The following is a 21,136-nucleotide window of genomic DNA, read 5'->3' on the forward strand; positions in this document are numbered from 1 at the left end:
TGATATTCCAGTAAACCTGCTAGCACGCCGGCTAAACGCCCGCAGAGCAAACCAATCGGAAGCGCCGCTGAGCAGCACGTGACTCCTTGGGAAAGCGATGCTGCGTTTGAAGTTGTTCTTTGTTGTCGCTCCTGCGCATGTATACTTTTGAATATGCATTTGTGTTTGTTATGAACGTTATCGTTTATCATATATATATATATATATATAGTACTTGATGTTAAAAATATTACACATGCTTTATAATGTTTTAGAATTCGTTAAAAGTATGGTATGTGAAACATTTTGTGTATATATATATATATATATATATATATATATATACACATACACACACACACACACACATATATATATATATATATATTTCCCACAAAATTATTTAAAGATGTCGAAGTATTCTTTTTATTTAATCTTAACTGAATTTAATTTTAACAAATGAAAATTAGCAAATAAAAATATTTTATTTTGCATTATATTTCCAGGTCACTTCATCTTAACATTCAAAAACCTTCATTAAGCTCAATTTTTACATTTTATTTTCCTTCAATAAAGTGAAACTACACATCAAAACTCAAGTCCATCATTTTGACCTTTTCAATCATCATAAACATTATTTATATTCTGTGTGATTCATGTATTGCATTATAGCAGATGCTCTTTATTATTATTATTATATGTCAATCAATTGCAACAGTGGATTGAAAAGCAGCAGTATAGTGTGAATAAACCAGTGAAGACGCGTCCATCATTCCCCGCACACATTTTTATTTTACATAGTAAAACTCCAAATGGATGCATGTTTGCAAACGGTTGCCGTGACAGCAGGGGTGAAAGGGTCAATGACACAGGTCCTGTCAATCAAAATCAACCTGTGATATCAGTGCAATAAAATAAAGACAGAGAATGAAATGTTCAATTAAAATATAGCAGCTAGAAATCTCTGTTCCATATTGTCAGTCAGTTAACCATTATTATTAATGGTGAAGTCTGTTTTCATTAGTGTTAGTTGATGCCGTTTCACGGTTTCCTTCATAAATAAATAAAACTCTCACACCTGCAATATTAATAATGATTTATCAGCAATTACTGAGAAAAACACACTCATTACAGCTTTTTACAATCGCTAGGACACATTTCTCACTTTTTCAAAACTCTATATGAGCAAAACTGGGGATTATTTATCTTTGCTTTGGCACGAAATGCATTCAATGACGACATCTGTCAGATTACATGAACACATTTCTCACTCGGACACAAACATCAGCAAAACTATGTAATATACAGGCCAATTTGCAAAACTGTTCAATTTAAGTTCAAAACCTAACATAATACAAAACTGAATAAGACAGAAATTTGCTTCATTCACACAGAATTATATTCCAAATCTAAAAAATGAAATGCTATTGAAACAATCAGATGTGTCTGAACTCCTACACGGGTGGAAATTTATGAATAATTTTGTACTGTAATGTAAACATGAACTATGTAACAAACTGCAGTGAATTATAAACAGTAAAGAGTGTCATTCTAGTTTTGTAAAGAAATGTTACACAAGCAATCATTGTGTAATGCTGTTGTTAGTGTTTTATAGTGTTTGTTGGGTGAAACCTTCGCTAGTGTTCTGGAAGAATGACTTGTTTTGGTGGTTTTAGTGCAAATTAACTGCTGTGCCAAAGCTGGAGCTGGGAAGAGTTTTTGAAAAAGTGACTTAAGCATTGAGAAATGTGTTGTAGCGAGTGTGAAAACTGTCAAGTCAACATAAGACTCCATTTACTTTCTCAACACATGATCCTGGTCTGATTGTGAACGCATCATTATCTGCAGCAGAGGCACAAGAAGATCAGGAACACGAGTGTTGATGATGAGCTCGTAAGGATTCAGTCTGCGGTTTATCTGGGTTTCTGGGATTTCATCAGTGAAGGTTTCTATGGAAACTTGTTTCCGCCAGGGGATGAGAAATAAAATGGTAATTGATACTTTTTGTATCCTAAAATTCTGACTTTATTTCTTACAATTTATAACTCACAATTTCAAAAAATTCTCTCACAATACAGAGTTTATATTTTGCAAATTCTGACTTTTTTCTCATAATAGCGAAATTAAATTTCACAATTCTGAGTTTTTCACTCAAAAAAGTGTTTACATCTTGCAATTTTGAGCTTATATTTAGCAATTCTGACTTTTTCTTCGCAATAGCGAGTTTATATTTTGTGATTCAGATTTTTTTTCGCAATAAGCGAGTTTCACAATTTTATTTTATTTTTTTCACAATACCAAGTTTATATTTAGGAAATTCTGACTTTTTTCTTGTAATAGCGAAATTAAATTTCACAATTCTGACTTTTTCCACTTAAAAAAGTCAGTTTATATTTCGCAATTTCAAGTTTATATTTCGCAATTCTATTTTTTTTATATTTTTTATATTTGGCATTTCTAACTTTTTTCTCATAATAGCAAGTTTATATTTTGCAATTCTGATTTTTTTCACAATAGCGAGTTTATATTTGAAATTCTGACTTTTTTCTTGCAATAGCATATTTATATTTCACAATAATGACTTTCTCTGATAATAGCGAGTCTATGTTCTGCAATTCTGTTTTTTTTCTCGCAATAGAGTTTATATCTCACAATTCCAAGTTTATATTTCACAATTCTGACTTTTTTCTTGCAATTCTGAGACAAAAAAATCGTAGAATTGTAGGTTATAAACTAAGAATTGTGAGAAAATAACTCGTTATTACAAGGGGGGGAAAAAAATTTGTATTGTGAGATAAAAAAAATTCCTTTATTTTTTTATTCAATGGCAGAAACACAAGCTTCCATAGTATTTTTTTGTTTATTTGCCACAGAATAAAAAAATATTTTCTTGCAACTGCGAGTTATCACCTTGCAATTCTGAATTCTAGAATAAATTACCTATTTATTTTTTTATTCCGTGGTGGAAACAAGCTTCCATCGGTTTCCGTACACTGTCCACTTCATTCGTTGCAACTAAAAACCCTTCTAAAGAGATATATATATATAAATATATATATAAATGACATCAGCATCAAACTCTCTAATAAATTAGATGATTGGAGTCCAAATAAAAAACTGTTAGTCAATAACCTTGGCTGTGTGTGTCGGCTACATCAGCACTGCAAAAGTTCAGTGTGTGTGTGTGTGTGTGTGTGTGTGACTGTGTCACTGCATCATCATGCAGTTTCAGGTTCAGTGCTCGAGTCATCTGGACTCTTAATTAAAACCCACAGCCAATAAAACATCAGCGTCACTGCATAAATTCACATCTCATTAGCATAGACACGCCCCTACCCAGTCTATTAGCCTATCACAGCACGCCCCTGGTGTCTGCTGGTGGGGGATGGAGTGTCAAAGAGGGAGAGACAAAAGGAGAGACGGCATGGAGGAAGGATGAAGTGAGAGACAGACGGGACTGCAGTGCGGGATCAGTATTCATCCTGGTCTCGTGGCTGTTCATCAATCTCATCGTCCTCTGGAGGCGCAAAACCATCCTGAAAAACCCCCAATATGAATAAACACTACTTTTGGGACCAGTATGACTTTATGTGTTAAAAATACACAATACTTCATAAATCTGATGTCATAAAGTCATAATTTGTCGTTCACCTCTGTGGCGTACAGGACCTCCATGACTTTGCCGAGGACGGGGTTCGTGTTGCCCTCGTGCTCTTGACACACCAGCTCAATGTCTCTGAGTTTGCTGAAGTAAAAATCTCTCTCTTTCTCCAAACCATTGACTGTCAATTTCAGATCCAGCAGCTGCAGGCGAACAGACAGACTTTTATCTGCTATTTAATGAACAACTTATACACTGCATTTTGTTTATTTATTTGTTTAGATATGATTACCTGCTGATTGAGCTCCATGATCTCGGCATCGCCGCCTCCGTTACGTGACATCGGGATGTTCCGCCTTATTCCAGTTGAGGGGGTGGAGTTTATGGCACGTGGGGGGGCGGGCATAGTTTTTGGTGCCGTCGGTGATGTCCGTTGGGGTCCTATTTATGAAAGCAAAGTCGTTAACCAATCACAACACACCATCTCACACAGCAGCCAATCACAGAGCAGAGGTTCACTCGTCAGCCAATGGAAATTCAAAATCTATTCTGATTGATTTGTGACTGTGAGGGCGGAGCATGACGAACACACACACTTAAAATTCAAAGCCCAGAAACACAGAGCACAAGAAAAACCCGATTATCTTTTCCTTCCAGTTAGTAGTGATTGTATGCGTAGGTGCAACGCTGTTTTGCGCAAGGTTCTTTCTTTCTTTCTTTCTTTCTTTCTTTTTACTCTTTCTTCTCAATATTGTTTCTGTATTTTATGCGTTTATACTAATTATTATTTATATATACATACAAAATTTTCTTCTTTTTATTATGATTTTTGTTTATCTTTTTTATTTTTGTTTATACATAATAAAAATAATAAAAGAAATGTATAAATATATAATAAAATTATTAAAATAAAATAAATGATTAATAAAATAAATAAAATTAAATAAATAAAATAATAATAAAGAATATATACATTTCTCCTTTATTGTTTTTATGTTATTATAATTTTTATAATTATATAAAATAATAATAAAGGTGTATATATATATATATATATATATAGTAAAATAATAAATCTTTTATTAAATATATATAAACAATAAAATAATAACAAAATAAATAAAATAATAAAGAATATACAGTATATACATTTCTTCTTTATTGTTTTTATTTTATTATTATTGTTTATTATATATAAATAATAAAATAAATAAAAATAATAAAGAAATATATATATATATATAATAAATACAATAATAATAAAGTATATACTTTTCTTCTTTGTTTTTTATATATATATATATACATAAATTCTTATAAAATAAATAAAAAAAATAATAAATTAAAAATAATGTATAAAATAATATATATATGGAACAAAAATTCTAATAAAATAAATCAAATAAAAATAATGAAATATTCTTTGTATTTTATTAACATATATATATATATATATATATATATATATATATATATAATAAAAATGTTAATAAAATATAAAAAATATACAGTACATTCCTTCTTTATTGTTTTTATTTTATTATATATATATATATATATATATATATATATATATATATATATATATATAAAATATTAATTAAATTAAAAATTAATTATTGATTTTTATTTTTATCTCTGTTGTTGAAAAGCATCAATAAAAAGAATGAAGCTGAAATCCAAAGCCAGAACACACAAGATCAAACCGAAATGAATTCAAGGCTGAAAACAGGCCTGAAAAGGTTTCTAGAGGACACTCGGAGCAGGCGAGCGAAGCACACACAGACACACGCGTGCGGAGTGTGTGTGTTTTCTCCGCAGCAGCGGGTTACCTGGCGCTCTGGAGGAGCTCTTGGATTTGTGGAAAATGACTTCACCTGGGTTGGGCGGAGGTGTGATGTCTTGGCCTTGTCTTGCCAACTGAGGGTCGTACTCTTTCCCGTCGTAGTTGGCGTCAAATAATTTCTTAAACCACTGAACAAACTCGAAGTTGTCCTGAAACTTCCCCTTGACGAGCTTCTCCACTGGAATGATCTGAAATCAGACATTACATGAAAGAAGGACCTGCGGAAATGACTTTCTGCGGTGTTCGGCTGGCAGAAACGTCTGTCTCACCTTGTCCACGCCCATCCTCTTGAACGCCGCCTGCAGCACTTTGAAGTTGTTGATATATTCGTGCTCCAGTTTAGCCTGAAACTTCACCTTCCTCAGCAGGATACAGCCGGGAAACAGCATGTCCATGAACTGACAGTATGCCGCACCTGAGGAACATCACCGAACAGAACCAATCAACACAGGAAATCATGATGACAGCATGTGCGGCTGCTTTCAGAGCTGATGGCGTACCTGAGCAGAGCTGCTCTATCTTGGTGTAGTTGAGGTGCAGCGAGTCGTTGACCCAAGCCAGCATGTCATGTCTGCTCAGGTTCTCGATGGTCATAGATGTGGAGTAAACGTTTACCGCCATCCCCTAACTACAGATAAAGCAGACAAAATCAGCGTTACACAAACAGCCGGGAACGTTCTCACAACGTTCTTCCAGTAATGTTAACAGAACGTTAAAATCACCACAGACAGGACACAAAGAGGGTCACCTGCCCAAAACAGACAAACTTTGACCAAAAATACTGATTACAGCAACAAATCAACTTTAATACATGCACAATTTTCCTTTTTTTATTACAGGAAATTACAGGGTTTAGCGACTCACAAAAAGCAAATTCCAGCCGATTCAATATTTTACAGCTGTGCCAACTATTGACCCATAATTCCACAGGGCTGTGCGCTCATTATTACTGTATGTTTATGATCCATGACAGCATACATTCATCTGATAAAGTGCTGAAGCATCAAGTATCTCTATGAACATCTCGTTCCAAATATATTATTTCGGGGAAAAACATTCTTGATTTGAAGCTGGGTTTCCCAAACTGGGGTTTGTGATTCGATGAAAAGCTAATAATTAAATCATAAAAATGTAAAATAAAAATAAATAATTATTAAAATCAAAACAAAACACTTACTGAAAATGTATAAAATCATAATGTAACATTAAAATAAATAAATAAATTTTTAAATAAAAAAACAAATTAAACACTTACAAAAAAAAATTCAATAAAAATTGTATCACAAATTTTTTTTTACAATTCTGATAAATAAATTAATTTAAAATAAAGCAATCAAAATAAAACACTTTGATTTGTTTGTTTCTAAAATACTTAAAAGCTCAACTTCCCAGTTTGACATGTTCTAGAAGTCATTAGTAGGTTGACATCCTGAAGAGTGTGAAACACTGACACATTCAAAACATTCTGACTCGACCAATGGAGTTTGGGGGCGGGACTGTCTGTTTGTCCAACCAATGGCAGATGCCACAGTTTTTAGGAAACTTGTTTAAGATCAACTCTTTTGACACACTGCGGTTAAATTAGGCAAGAAAATACGATTGCATTCTCTTTCTGTTTAAATAGGTGACCCACTAACAGCCTGGCAATGCTACGTACCACACACACACACACACACACACACACACACACTCACCGTCAGTAGGTGGATGTCACTGTAGTACACTAGCTCTCCTCTGAGTTACTGCTCCCAAAAGAACAGCGTCCTACAAAGCAAACACAATGAGAAACACACTGAACACTTTCCCACAGTTACACAGCTATCAGGAGACGTTCTCAGAACGTTCTGTCAAGGTTCTCTCAAAGTTATGAACAAACTTTCTTACAGTAATGTTTACGGGTCTTTAATAACGTTCTCAAGATGTTAGCATAAAAACATTATTACTTATACATCGTTTTTATCTGAAATGTTTTTTTTTTAAATGTTTCTACTTGTTTCAGAACGTTCAGAGAACATTCAAAAGTAACGTTCACATGATGTTTGAAGAATGATACAATGTTAATGTTCCCTTAACGTTCACATAACCCAGAAAAACTTTAAAAACGACATTTTGAACGTTCAAGTAATATTCAGAAAAATAAAGTTTTCATATCTTAATCTGAACATTAGCAACATGTTCTTAGAATATATTTTGTTGGCTGGAAAGACTAACAGATTAACAATTAGTGGAAATCACTCGTTTGATAAAGTCTCTGCACTTCCTGTGCTGTCCGTCACCAGTTAAACGAACCTGCGTGTGTGAGAGAGAGAGAGTGTGTGTATGCAAGTGTGTGAGTGTGTGTGTGCGTGTGTGTGAGTGTGTGAGAGAGAGTGCGTGTAACTTATATAATAAAAAAAAAAACTTTTTTAAACAATTTTTTGTTTTGCATGACAAAGAGGGATTTCTTGGTCAAAAATAATTATATTCTTTGCATGTTTCTAAAACTCTTGGGTTTTTCATACATTTGTTATGATTTTTCTAGGCTTGAAAAGAAAAAATGTATAAACTCCACAAACGTTCCAGACTAGTGCGGTTTTATTTCCTGTGTATTGCAGTGTTATTTTAGTATTTTATATACTATTACAGTTCTTATTATTGAATTACCTTTTATATATATATATATATTTTTTTTTTTTTACATTTTTGTCATTCTTGTATATTTCTCTAAATATTTCTTCTTAGGTTTAATTTATTTTAGTTTGTGTTTTTTCCCATTTGAAATTTTAGTGCTTCAATTTAATACAGTTAGTTGCGAAAACAACATTTCTAATTTTCATGAAGTTTTTCAGTAGTTTTAGTTAATGATGATGCAATGTTTACATGTTTTCAATTGAAACAAGAAGTTAGGGTGTGTTATCCAGTATTATGTTGACCAGCCAATAAGCTTTAGTTTGTCACAGCCGTGAATCCTGATTCGCTGCTTGTTACTGGCAGGTTTTACAGCGTCTTGTTCTAGAAGATATTTGATTGTGTAAAACACTGTCATGCACGAATACAAGATCATCTTTGTCCACTGCTCCACTGGGCCAGAAGAGAAACTGCATGATGTCTTACATTCATCTCTATATTATTTGCAGGTTTTTCATGACTGTAAAACAGAGACTCGTGTGTGTGATTACTGATCGGTTCATTCTGTCGGTCTGAATGAACGGCTCACTGTAATGCTGAGCGCTGCAGGTTTTGCTTTGTGTGTGTGTGTGTGTGTGTGTGGGAATGAGCTTGAGTTTACAGTGTTTATGAGGTTATTGTTCAGTATCAGAGACTGTCCCTCAGTCTGGAGGATTGTGTCTGTTATAAGCGTTTACAACATGTTTGAAAGGTTTATCAAAGCGTCTGGAATCGTGTGGCATGTCTCGGCCCATTTGATATGAATATTCTGCATTCTTTTCCGTGCGTGGGAACAGAGGATCTGAGAGTCGGGTTATTTACTTTCAGAGTTTATAACTTATTCAGCTCAAACCAGCATGAATGTCATCACCAGATTAATGAATGAATGAGATAAAAGAAAAGCTTTCACTTTCATCTCTCTATTGTCAATAGTTCGCATTCAGTAATACATACATTATAAATATTTATTGTTCGCATTTATTTATTCTTCACGGTTTAAACATCATTTCCCAGCATTCCTATTTAGGCACTAAAATCATAACATAATATCATAACAATGATTTATATTTAACAAATTGTCTAATTTTTGGAAATAAATGTAGATTGAAAGCCTAAAAAATGCTGCCTAGACAGATCACTGTTTTTTGAGTATGTCTATAATAATATAATATAATATATAACACACATTATAGTACAGACACACTGCCTGCGTATAATATAATATAATAATACGCAGTAGTTTCAGTGGGCCGGTGATGATGTCAGGGGCCGGTGCGCGTCCCCGGTGAGCCTGTAGCCGCTGACACTCCTCTAAACCGGGACAAATCCCTATACTGCGTTGGTCCACCCAAAAAAATATCGCTAAACGAGAATTAAAGCTTAATAAAACATATTTGTGCCGTGTGCGTCTGAAGGGCCTCACAGACTGACGCATCTTTTACACTCATTATAATATAACACTGGCGCGCTCATTCACGGGGTTAAAGTACAGCGTCCAGTCCTTCAAATGGTTCACATACACTCACACTCCTGTAAGATCAGGTATATTACTCACGGTTATCGCAAATCTGTCCGGCTGGTGTGAGCAGTGTGGATCAGTGCGCAGTCTCTCTCAGTTAACAGCGTCTCTGGAAACGCAGCGCGCAACACGCGCTCCCCGTCAGCACGCATGCGTCACGCGGGTCTGACACAACCGGAAGTGTACACACACAACATACGCAGTACGATTCTACATTTTTAAAATCTACATTTTTGTTTTGTCTGATGAATATATAGTGGAAGAAACATATAATCATGTACAATAATGCATATTTGTACTAATGAATATAAATTAACTTTAATTTTCATACTTAGACATTGAAGTCTCATGCTGGAATGATGAAAAGACACAAAAACAAATGCATAATTGTCTCCTTTTTAATATTAAAAAATAATATAATGTTCAAATCAAATAACTAAATGTTTCTATTTTTATATATATATATTTATAGTAAATTATATGCTGATAAATGATGCATAATATAAATGAAGCAACAGTTTCATAAGGATTTTTTGGGGTTTATTTTTGCACTTATCCATGTGGTAAGAAAACAAGCTTTCACTTTCAGGACTCACTGTCAAGAAGAAGTCAAACAACACAGAATTACAAAGTGCTTTTTCTGAAAAATAAAAAACACCAAAACCATATAAACTGAGACCCGCCATGAAAATCCCGCATTTAAAAAACAGCACCAATAAAAACAGCCCTAGCTCATGCTTGGATCGGGACAGAACACGGACATTATAACTGCTGATCAACACAACAGAAGACTTTTCAAACATGTAAGAGGCTTATGAATCTGTGTTGGAGTGAATGTGTGCAGCTCAAACTCTAAAGCTCTGGTGCATGATTTCACAGATCAGGTGAATCCAGTTTCTGTTTCATCAAAATCAGCATATTAATCTGATTGTGACACATCCGTGTTCATTGTGAGTGGAATGTGCGAGCAGGGAAGATCACTGATTTAAAGGGATAGTTCACCCAAAAATGTAAACATTGTCAATGAAAACATTGTCATCATTTATGTCGTTCCAAACCTGTAAGACGTTCATTCATCTTCGAAACACAAATGAAGATATTTTAATAAAATCTGAGAGATTTCTGTCCCTCCACTGACAGCCTACACAACTACCACTGTAACGCTTCAAAAAGTTCATAAAGAGATCGTTAAACTAATCCATATGAATATACTCTTGAGCTTCAGCAAGAACCAATGAGGTTCATTCAATGAGGGTGAGTAAATGATGACTGAATTTTCATTTTTGGGTGAACCCTTTAACATTTTCCAACAACTGGGGTAACATCAGTCACTGACGCTTTAGATATTTCATTATTACACAATCAAGACCAACATAACTAACAACAAACAATTTACTATAAATATATATGTAAAATATAGATATTTCACAGACACTTTAATCATATGTGGGCATCACTATAAACACAAACACTAAGTTCAGTATGTGCATGTGACCTGATTCACAGTTTCTCATTTTAAGCTGGTGGGAAAAACACACTTGGTTTGCTTGACTGTCAATCTGTGAATGTACAAACTATAAAATACATATAATTTTGTGAACTCATCATGTCGTCACTTTTAATACTGAATAATAGTTTTCCTCCTCGTGTTCATTTCTCTTTTGGCAACATCATGTGATCCGGAGAACTGACAGAACGCGACTGAATAATGATAGAAACATCTGTATGTACAATACCAGTTCAAAGTTTGGACACATCTGATTATTTTATTATTTTCCACAGTCCGGCGGTTACCAGATGCCACTGGATCGTCCACCAGGCGGAGCCAGAATTCTAGCAGAGGATCTCTTAGGAATGTGATCGTCCACTTGAGCACCTGTGGAGGAAAATCCCACAATCCTCAGCATGCAGTATAGCTGGACATTATATACAAAACTGAGAGGGAATATACAATGCAATGCAAATGCAAACATACTGTATATGCAAAAGCTTAATTAGTGATGGGAGAAATTAAGCTTTTTGAAACTCTGAATCAACTGAATCGCTTTGCGAAATGATTCACATTGATCAGAACAGTGTAAACATGCATAAAAACACCTTTTACAAACCAATTGCAAATGTTTAATTGAAAGTGTAATCTATTAAATCAATTAACAAATCTAATAGCGTGAAGTCTGTAAAATTTTATAAAACTGACTTGAGATCAGGTAAAAACCATATAGACACTCATAGAGTTCAAACTGAACCTTTTTCAAAGCATTTTGGTGTTTCAAAAGTGCATGTTTGGAAGTTTGATGTCAGACACACACCTGACAGGCTGAAGCTGGACTCGTGCAGGTCTCGTACGCCTGCGTGTCTGGTGGCCGCCCGCATGGGAACGTCACCCTCTGGAGTGGCCGATTCCTTCCTGCTGGAGTTGGTTACCGTGACAACATCGCCCGAATATGGAGCTCGATCCACCCTGCGCAGACTCTGAGTCTGAGGATTTAAATAGCATTAAAGTCACCATGAAATCAAAGTTGACAGTTCTTGTTTTTTTTATGGAATATTGCAGTGTTTATTATAAATGATTTATCCGTTCACATCATTATTGTGTTAAATTCTTAACTTGAATCAGAATAACTTCCCTCCCTCTTGCAGCGACATCTGTTCGCTTCTCTGATGATGAGGGCGGGGCAACCTGTCACTCACATGAGATCCACCACCGCCCTACATTTATTCTTGTTTGCGAAGCCGTTTCACTTGGATATACGGCACAATAGAGAAGAAAAGACTATCGCAACTTTGGTTTCATGCCGATGAATATCATTCAGCTTATGATAGTGTGACTCCAGCTAACAGGGAACGTTCTGGCAAGGTTCTTTCAACGTTATGAACAAACGTTCTTCCAGTAACATTAACAGAACGTTAATTCAAAGTTATCTGGTCTTTAATAATGTATTTTTAAAACATAAGCACAAAAACATTCTTATAACATATTTTTCTTAGCTGGAAAAATTAGACAGCATCACCTTTTCTCTCTGAATCATCTTCTTGTAGAGGAAGTCAGGGAAGGCTCGCATAGGGTAGAACTTCCCGGAGCCCTGAGCGGCCGTGAACACGCCGTTCTCACACACCAGTCGCCCGCGGCTGATGGTCACCAGAGGGACGCCGTGACAGCGCTGGTTCTCGTACAGGTTAAAGTCTCCACCCTGAACCTGAGAGCTCGCAGAGATCGTCCTGAAGCATGTGATCATGTGTCAAACACAAAGAATGAGCATCATGGCAATAAGCATGAAAAAAGAAGGTGGTAATAAATGGATGTACAGTTACCATTCAAAAGTTTAGGGTGAGTAAGATTGTTTTTTAATATAAATTAATGCATTTATTCAGTAAGAAATTATGGAAGCTTGTTTCCGTCACTAAATAAAAAATAAAAAAGGTAATTGAAAGTTTTTATCTCACAATTCTGACTTTTTTCTCACAATTGTGAGATATAAGCTAACAATTGCGCGTTATAAACTCATAATTGTGAGATATAGTCAGAATTGCGTGTTATAAACTCGCGATTCTGACTTTTTTTCTTGCAAGGGCGAGTTATAAAGTCCAATTCCGAGGAAAAAACACTTTCTTTTCTCAGAATTGCGAGTTTATATCACACAATTCTGAGAAAAAAAGTCATAATTGTAAGATAAAAAGCCGCAATTATACCTTTTTTATTTTTTATTCAGTGGCGAAAACAAGCTTCCATATTAAATTGATCAAAAATGACAATAAAGATATTTATAAATTTAAAAAAATAAATGCTGTTCTTTTGAAGTTTCTATTCATCAAAGAGTCCTGAGAAATAAAATATGACTGTTTTCAACATTGATAATAATCATAAATGTTTCTTGATCATCAAATCATCATATTAGAATGATTTCTGAAGGATCATGTGACACTGAAGACTGGAGTAATGATGCTGAAAATTCAGCTTTGATCACAGGAATAAATTACACTTTACTATATATTCACATAGAAAACAACTGATTTACTTTATAATAATATTTCACAATTTTATGATCCAATAAATGCAGCCTTGCAGAAGAGACAAAAACATTAAAAAATCCTACAGACCCCAAACTTCTGAATGACAGTTTAAATATTTAAAAAACGATTTTCTGTGGGAGATTTCTTTTTTCTTAGGCACCAACCATTAAAAATAATAGACAATAGACAAACAATTTTATGTTTCTCTGCACAGGATAAAAAACTATCACTGCAAAAATGAAGTGTTTCTGTCTTGTTTTCCAGCACAAATATCTAAACATTCTTAAATCAAGAAACATTTACTGGAGAAGCACAATGACTGAAGATAAATGTATCTTGATTTAAGAATGTTTAGATATTTGTGCAGAGAAACACTGAGGAAGAACATCATGTTTTGCGGTGATCCAGTACCGGGTGGCGTCCGGGTCCCACACCACCACATCAGCGTCGGCTCCTGGCATAATGCGTCCCTTCCGGGGATAGAGATTATAGATTTTAGCAGCATTTGAGCTCGTCACGGCCACAAAGCGGTTCTCATCCATCTTACCGCCAACCTGAGGGAAGGAAAGCATATCTGTGAGGCGTCTGAGAGTGTGTGTGTGTGTGTGTGTGTGTGTGAAAGTGTTGTTCGTACCACTCCTCTCTCCCACATGACGCTCATGCGATCCTCCACGCCGGACGCCCCGTGAGGGATCTTGGTGAAGTCCTCTTTTCCCAGGGCCTTCTGCTTCGTGCTGAACGCACGGTGATCTGACGCCACCACGTTTATGATGTCACTGCGCACACAGGAAACGCATCAGAAGCAAAGCAGAAGCCATTTCCAGCTTACATTTTCTGATATGAATGAATAAGTTGTAGAGATGGGCGGTGCTATGAAATGATTGGCTGATGACTCCTGAGCGTCTGACAGTGATTGGTGCGTACTTGCCCAGCAGGCCAATCAGGTAGTCGGGGGTGTTGGGGTCGAGCCGGAGGGGCGGAGCTATGACATGAGCGGCAGCGTGCGCCCAGTCCTGATGATAATAATGCATCCCGCTCAGCACCGAGTGAGCCACGGTCGTCTCTGCGTGAACCACCTTACCTGAATCAGCCAATCAAACACAACTTCAGCTGAAAAAAGGTGAAAGTAGAGCCCAAAAAAAACAAATCAAGACTCTCTGAATATCCTCAGAAACTCACCTTGTATTCGGGCTGCAGCGATGACGTCAGCTGCAGAAATGCTGGACACGTTCACCAAGTACACTGGACAGTGAGCCTGTGATGAAGATCAGCACATGAGTCTCACACACACACACACACACACACACACACAATCTCTGTGTCTTTATTGTTCTCACCCTGTTTCCGATGGTTATGGCTCGGTGTGTGGCCTCTGCCTCCAACTACAGACAGACAGATGGACAGACGTCAGTCATAATGAAAGCAAAGACGTGAAATCAGTTGGACACACTCTCTCACCTCCTCCGGCCGACTGATCTCCATCCCCTCAGGACCGCTGATGCCCAGATCCAAAGCCTCTTTTGCCCCCTAAACAAGTGCAAACAATAAAAACACAAGTATGTGAGTGTGTGAGTGTGTGTGTGTGTGTGTGTGTGTGTGTGTCCTCTGACCTCCAGCACCAGTTCTCCGTTCTCAGCGTGGACGCGGGCGACGGCTCCGATCTCTTTACAGCTGTGCAGCACCTGGTAGAGCTCCGAGTCCTTCAGCATCATCAGATCTTTATACGCCATGAACATCTGGAAGGAGTTGACGCCTTTCTCTGAAACCAACACCTCCATCTCCCTGCGCACCTACAATACAATAATATACATTTTGGCAGACTTTTCAAATAATGTGTCAAGAATATTGAAAAAAAATAAATAATTAAATGATAATATCATGAATAAAATAAAATAACAAGTTAAGATTCTTTTAAGTATTAGTTGACTTCAGAATGAAAATGTCCTGATAATTTACTCTCCTCCATGTCATTAAAGATGTTCTTGTCTTTCTTTCTTCAGTGGAAAAGAAATGAAAACATTCCAGGATTTTTCTCCATATAGTGGACTTCACTGGGGTTCAACGGGTTGAAGGTCCAAATGTCAGTTTCAGTGCAGCTTCAAAGAGCTCTACATGATCCCAGACGAGGAATAAGAGTCTTATCTAGAGGAACCATCGGACATTTTCTAAAAAAAAATAAAATTATATACTTTTTAATCACAAATGCTCGTCTTGCACTGCTCTGTGATGCTCCACGCATTACGTAATCATGTTGGAAAGGTCACGCGTGACGTAGGCGGAAGTACCGATCCAGTGTTTACAAAGCAAACGTACAAAGACTAAGTCAAACAGCCTTTACAAAAAAAAGGTAAAACAGCGATGTCAGACGATTTTGAAGTTGGAATAGAGATTTCGTCCTACCGCGGTACTTCCTCCTACGTCACGCGTGACCTTTCCAACATGATTACGTAATGCGTGGAGCATCACAGAGCAGTGCAAGACGAGCATTTGTGGTTAAAAAGTATATAATTTTTATTTTTTTTAGAAAATGTCCGATGGTTCCTCTAGATAAGACTCTTATTCCTCGTCTGGGATCATGTAGAGCTCTTTGAAGCTGCACTGAAACTGATATTTGGACCTTCAACCCGTTGAACCCCAGTGAAGTCCACTATATGGAGAAAAATCCTGGAATGTTTTCCTCAAAAACCTTCACTTCTTCTTGACTGAAGATAGAAAGACACGAACATCTTTAATGACATGGGGGTGAGTAAATTATCAGGAAATTTTCATTCTGAAGTGAACTAATCCTTTAAATGATGTAACTGAAGTGGTGTATTTGGTGTGAGTGTATTATAAACACATGCAGTACCTTTGGTCCCCACCAGGTGACGCCCACGTGCAGTGCGTAATCACAGCAGGTCTTGGCATCGGCGTGAGCGCGGCACTTCTCAAAGGCCTCCAGCAGCGACGCGTCTCTCTCTGGAAGCACGTGAGCGATCACCATAGTCGTGCCGCCCAACAGCGCCGCCTACAGCAACAGACGGGAACTGAGCATGTGTGACGCTGATAGAGAAGGACAAACACGGGCTTGTGTGTGTGTGTGTGTGTGTGTGTGTGTGTGTGTGTGTTACAGATGCATGAGAGTAGGGCAAAGGTTTGAAGCACATTCACACACACAGCAGCCTGACGCTTGAGACGCCAGTGGAATATTAATGCATGAGAGACACAGACACAGAGAGCTTGTGATCCATACAAACAAACAGGAAGTCCAATGGAGAGTTTCAATTTGCTGAAGCCAGTTTTAATATCCACACTGATAATTACTAGTGAATTTCACAAACAATTACAAAGAAATGGCAAGATTGAATTAAACATGAAATTTATATTATTTGAAAGGTACTCCAATAACTTAGTGTAGTGACCAATATCATGGCAATATATGCATTAAAAATATTTCATAAACGCAGATGGGATATGTCGTTTACCAATACAAACATCATACAGGAAGTGTTTGAGTCTCTGATCTTTTTTAGTAAACATGGACCACGGTGATGCCAGGCATTACTATGGCAACACAGTTACTATAGAAACTGAACGATCAGAGTGAGTGTAATAGAGAGACAGAACAAACAAGAAGTGTGTGTGTGTGTGTGTGTGTGTGTGTGAGTGTGTGTGTGTGTGTGAGTGTGTGAGTGTGTGTTAAAGAATCAATGTTTGTTTTCACATGATCAAACTCAACAACACAAAAGTTTAAGATGTTTTTGCACTTGATTCACTTGTTTTGACACAAAGCCGTGTTCCAAGTTTACTTGACCTCTCTGTATCATATTTTTGTTCTTGTGCTTTTAATACTAAAGTGAAATCAGAAAGCAGCTCTCACCGCAAACCAACAAGCTGAACTCTGTGAATATTCCAAACAGCTGCTGTGTGTCTCTGATCGCCATAATACCATCACAGCTGCTGTGTCTGTGGGACTTTTTTTGGTGTACTCATATTACTATAAATGGGAAATAGTGCAATGCGCAAAGTGGTGGAATAAGTCCCGCCTTCTAAATAAAAGAGCCAATCGCTGATTGATAAAGTCATTAGGTGTGTTCGACTTGCACAGACCGATCGGTGTATGACATCAAAGTACCACAAGAGTGATTCAAATACATGCAAATCCAGTAATGAAACAAGTGAGCTCTTTACAAGTGAGTCATTGAATCATTCATTCAAGAGATTTGTTCAAAAATGTTAATTCGTCCAGAAATGAAACAAATGAATTCTTCACAAGCGAGTCATTGAATCATTCATTCAAGAGATTCTTTCAAAAACACTGATTCGTCCAGTAATGAAATAAGTGAAGACTTTGAGTGAGTCATTGAATCATTCATTCAAGAGATTAATTCAAAAACGCTGATTCATTCAGTAATGAAACAAGTGATGTCTTTATGAATGAGTCATTGAATCATTCATTCCAGAGATTTGTTCAAAAATGCTGATTCATTCAGTAATGAAACAAATGAAGTCTTTACAAGTGAGTCATTGAATCATTCATTTAAGAGACTTGTTCAAAAATGCTGATTCTTCTTCTGAAACAAGTGAAATCTTTATGAGTGAGTCATTGAATCATTCACTGATTCATCCAGTAATGAAACAAGTGAAGTCTTTATGAGTGAGTCATTGAATCATTCACTGATTCATCCAGTAATGAAACAAGTGAAGTCTTTATGAGTGAGTCATTGAATCATTCACTGATTCATCCAGTAATGAAACAAGTGAAGTCTTTACGAGTGAGCCACTGAATCATTCATTCATGAGATTCCTTCAAAAACGCTGATTCATTCAGTAATGAAACAAGTGATGTCTTTATGAGTGAGTCATTGAATCATTCATTCAAGAGATTTATTCAAAAACTCTGATTCATCCAGTAATGAAACAAGTGAAGTCTTTACAAGTGAGCCATTGAATCATTCATTCATGAGATTCCTTCAAAAACGCTGATTCATCCAGTAATGAAACAAGTGAAGTCTTTATGAGTGAGTCATTGAATCATTCATTTAAGAGATTTGTTCAAAAATGCTAATTCTTCCAGTAATGAAACAAGTGAAGTCTTTATGAGTGATTCATTGAATCATTCACTGATTCATCCAGTAATGAAACAAGTGAAGTCTTTACAAGTGAGTCATTGAATCATTCATTTAAGAGACTTGTTCAAAAATGCTGATTCTTCTTCTGAAACAAGTGAAGTCTTTATGAGTGAGTCATTGAATCATTCACTGATTCATCCAGTAATGAAACAAGTGAGTTATTTACGAGTGAGCCATTGAATCATTCATTCATGAGATTCTTTCAAAAACGCTGATTCATCCAGTAATGAAACAAGTGAAGTCTTTATGAGTGATTCATTGAATAATTCATTCAAGAGATTCATTCAAAAACTCTGATTCATCCAGTAATGAAGCAAGTGAAGTCTTTACAAGTGAGTCACTGAATCATTCATTTAAGAGATTTGTTCAAAAATGCTAATTCTTCCAGTAATGAAACAAGTGAAGTCTTTATGAGTGATTCATTGAATCATTCACTGATTCATCCAATAATGAAACAAGTGAAGTCTTTAGGTGTGTTTGATGGACACAGTCCGACCGGTGTATGACATCAAAGTACCACGAGAGTGATTAGAGAGCAGACGGCTTCGTATCCATTCATGGTACGTTGATGTCATTCACCGATCGGTCTGCGCAGCGCCGTTTCAAGTCGAACACAACTGAAGTTGTTTCTCCCATCCCTAGTCTCACCTTGGTTCCGCTGTAGAAGTCGTCCTGTGTTGTGGCGTTCATGAAGGTCTGCTGCAGGTGAACGCTGGTGTCGATGCCGCCGGGTATCACCAGCTTACCGGACGCGTCAATCACCTTCGCCCCGCCGGGAATAATCAGCTCGCGCCCCACCTGCTGGATGATCCCGTTCTCGATGTAGACGTCCGCCTCCTGAGTGACGTCATCGTTAACGACACGCCCACCTTTAATGAGAATCCTCATGGAGCCGGAGCCAGCGGCCATTATACTGCACACGACTGAAGACAATAATCATTATCAGGAATATCTCATTTTAATTGTTTCTTGATCATCAAATCATCATATCAGAATGATTTCTGAAGGATCATGTGACACTGAAGACTGGAGTAATGATGCTGAAAATTCAGCTTTGATCACAGGAATAAATGACACTTTATAATATAAAATACACAATATATAACTATTTTAAATTGTAATAATATTTCACTAGTTTTACTGGATTTTTGATCAAATAAACGCAGCGTTGGTGAGCAGAAGAGACCTTTTTTTAAAACATTTAAAAAATCTTAATTATTCCAAATGTTTGACTGATAGTGTAAATGTGCAATATTATTAATATTAATTACTATTACTATATTTATTATTATAGTTTAATATAAACACTGAAAATCCATGCATGCATTTAACTGCAGACAGTTTTCTCTCTCATGCACACTCACAACAAAAACAAGAGTGCTGTATATGTGGAAAAATAGGTCATCCTTCACTTAAAAAAAGCTGTTTTGCACATGCATGTTGCATTATTGCTCAGATTATAAAACACATCACACACACACACTGCTCGCATGAACACACACACAAACCCCCAAAGCCTGTGACTAATGCAACATTTATTATGCAAATAAATACACAGCAGGAGTGATGACATCAGTGATGATGCAGTGTGTGATCATGCGTGTGTGTGTGTGTGTGTGTGACGTGAGACGAGGAGAAACATGCGCTTACATCACTGCACACACACACACACACACACACACATATGTATGTATATATATATATATATATATATACACACATACATACTTATATATATATATATATATATATATATATATATATATATATACACACATACATACTTTATATATATATATACACACACACACACACACACACACATATAATATTATCAAACATAATTCTAATTTTATTATTATTGGAATACATATCATTCATAATTCTCGTTCTCGTTCTGTCAGAGTTGCCTTAAAATACATTAGAACACAAAAAGCTTAAAGTTGCAATATTACATATCTGAAATATTTGGTTTGCGTTCGTTAATCATCTCAAGCTAAATTCACTGAAATAACCCGTTCTTCTTCCTCTATCACACTGCACACTAAACACAGACTCAGATCTGTGCGTATATAGTGGAATATTAAATATAAAACTCATTTTCCGTGTTTACATACCTTAAACGAGTGTATCTGATGATTTTCCTCCTGTCGTGCACCCGCTCCGCCGCCTCGCGACCAATGACAGCTGTCACTGCGCGCGCCAAACACGCTCCCGCGCGCACGAGACCGAGACAGCAGCGCGCCAGGCCCTTTGATGGACAGGCGAGAGAACCAATGAGAGGCTCGGGTCTAGTTGTCACAGAATCTTTACCCAGTAACTAGAAGGTTTTTTTGAGTCGTTTTTTCTAGCAGTGGTTTTGTATGTTGGTTTCAATAGTTTAAATCTTTTAGTATTTAAATAATTTTGGTTAATTCTGTCTC

At 36.4% G+C, this 21,136-nt stretch overlaps 2 protein-coding genes across 3 annotated transcripts; both read right to left on the reverse strand.

Annotated features, from left to right (window-relative positions):
• Positions 1-746: 746 nt before the first annotated feature.
• On the reverse strand, positions 747-9,767 carry mapre3b (microtubule-associated protein, RP/EB family, member 3b). 2 transcript variants are annotated; one of them, XM_051892201.1, is made up of 8 exons: positions 9,628-9,767; positions 7,121-7,190; positions 5,927-6,054; positions 5,696-5,841; positions 5,413-5,614; positions 3,873-4,021; positions 3,631-3,783; positions 747-3,515 (listed from the first exon to the last, which is right to left on the reverse strand). In XM_051892201.1, exons 3-8 carry the CDS (start codon positions 6,045-6,047, stop codon positions 3,450-3,452), a joined length of 837 nt encoding a protein of 278 aa, XP_051748161.1. In that variant the 5' UTR covers positions 6,048-6,054; positions 7,121-7,190; positions 9,628-9,767; the 3' UTR covers positions 747-3,449. The 2 variants fall into 2 exon arrangements, with proteins under 2 accessions (XP_051748161.1, XP_051748162.1); XM_051892202.1 differs by having other exon boundaries at positions 5,458-5,614; positions 9,628-9,763.
• Positions 9,768-10,109: 342 nt separating this feature from the next.
• Positions 10,110-20,981, reverse strand: dpysl5b (dihydropyrimidinase like 5b). Its single transcript, XM_051892200.1, has 13 exons — positions 20,831-20,981; positions 19,362-19,636; positions 16,451-16,609; positions 15,213-15,392; positions 15,061-15,129; positions 14,940-14,984; positions 14,782-14,857; positions 14,527-14,683; positions 14,237-14,378; positions 14,014-14,156; positions 12,603-12,810; positions 11,901-12,069; positions 10,110-11,467 (listed from the first exon to the last, which is right to left on the reverse strand). The coding sequence occupies exons 2-13, from the start codon at positions 19,620-19,622 to the stop codon at positions 11,382-11,384; spliced, it is 1,695 nt and encodes a 564-aa protein (XP_051748160.1). The 5' UTR covers positions 19,623-19,636; positions 20,831-20,981; the 3' UTR covers positions 10,110-11,381.
• Between the last annotated feature and the right edge of the window lie 155 nt (positions 20,982-21,136).

The sequence above is a fragment of the Ctenopharyngodon idella genome, chromosome 4, assembly GCF_019924925.1.
Source record: "Ctenopharyngodon idella isolate HZGC_01 chromosome 4, HZGC01, whole genome shotgun sequence".
In the NCBI taxonomy this organism is placed as follows: domain Eukaryota; kingdom Metazoa; phylum Chordata; class Actinopteri; order Cypriniformes; family Xenocyprididae; genus Ctenopharyngodon; species Ctenopharyngodon idella.

Bases quoted from the DNA above. Each gene is read 5' to 3' on its own strand.
- dpysl5b (XM_051892200.1), bottom strand. From the start codon at position 19,622: ATGGCCGCTGGCTCCGGCTCCATGAGGATTCTCATTAAAGGTGGGCGT. The intron at 16,610-19,361 runs GTGAGACTAGGG...CTGTTGCTGTAG, and splicing joins ACTTCTACAGCGGAACCAAG to GCGGCGCTGTTGGGCGGCAC. The intron at 15,130-15,212 runs GTCAGAGGACAC...GCACTTGTTTAG, and splicing joins ACGGAGAACTGGTGCTGGAG to GGGGCAAAAGAGGCTTTGGA.
- mapre3b (XM_051892201.1), bottom strand. From the start codon at position 6,047: ATGGCGGTAAACGTTTACTCCACATCTATGACCATCGAGAACCTGAGC. The intron at 5,615-5,695 runs GTGAGACAGACG...GTCTGATTTCAG, and splicing joins AGAGGATGGGCGTGGACAAG to ATCATTCCAGTGGAGAAGCT. The intron at 3,516-3,630 runs GTGAACGACAAA...GGGGTTTTTCAG, and splicing joins AGGTCCTGTACGCCACAGAG to GATGGTTTTGCGCCTCCAGA.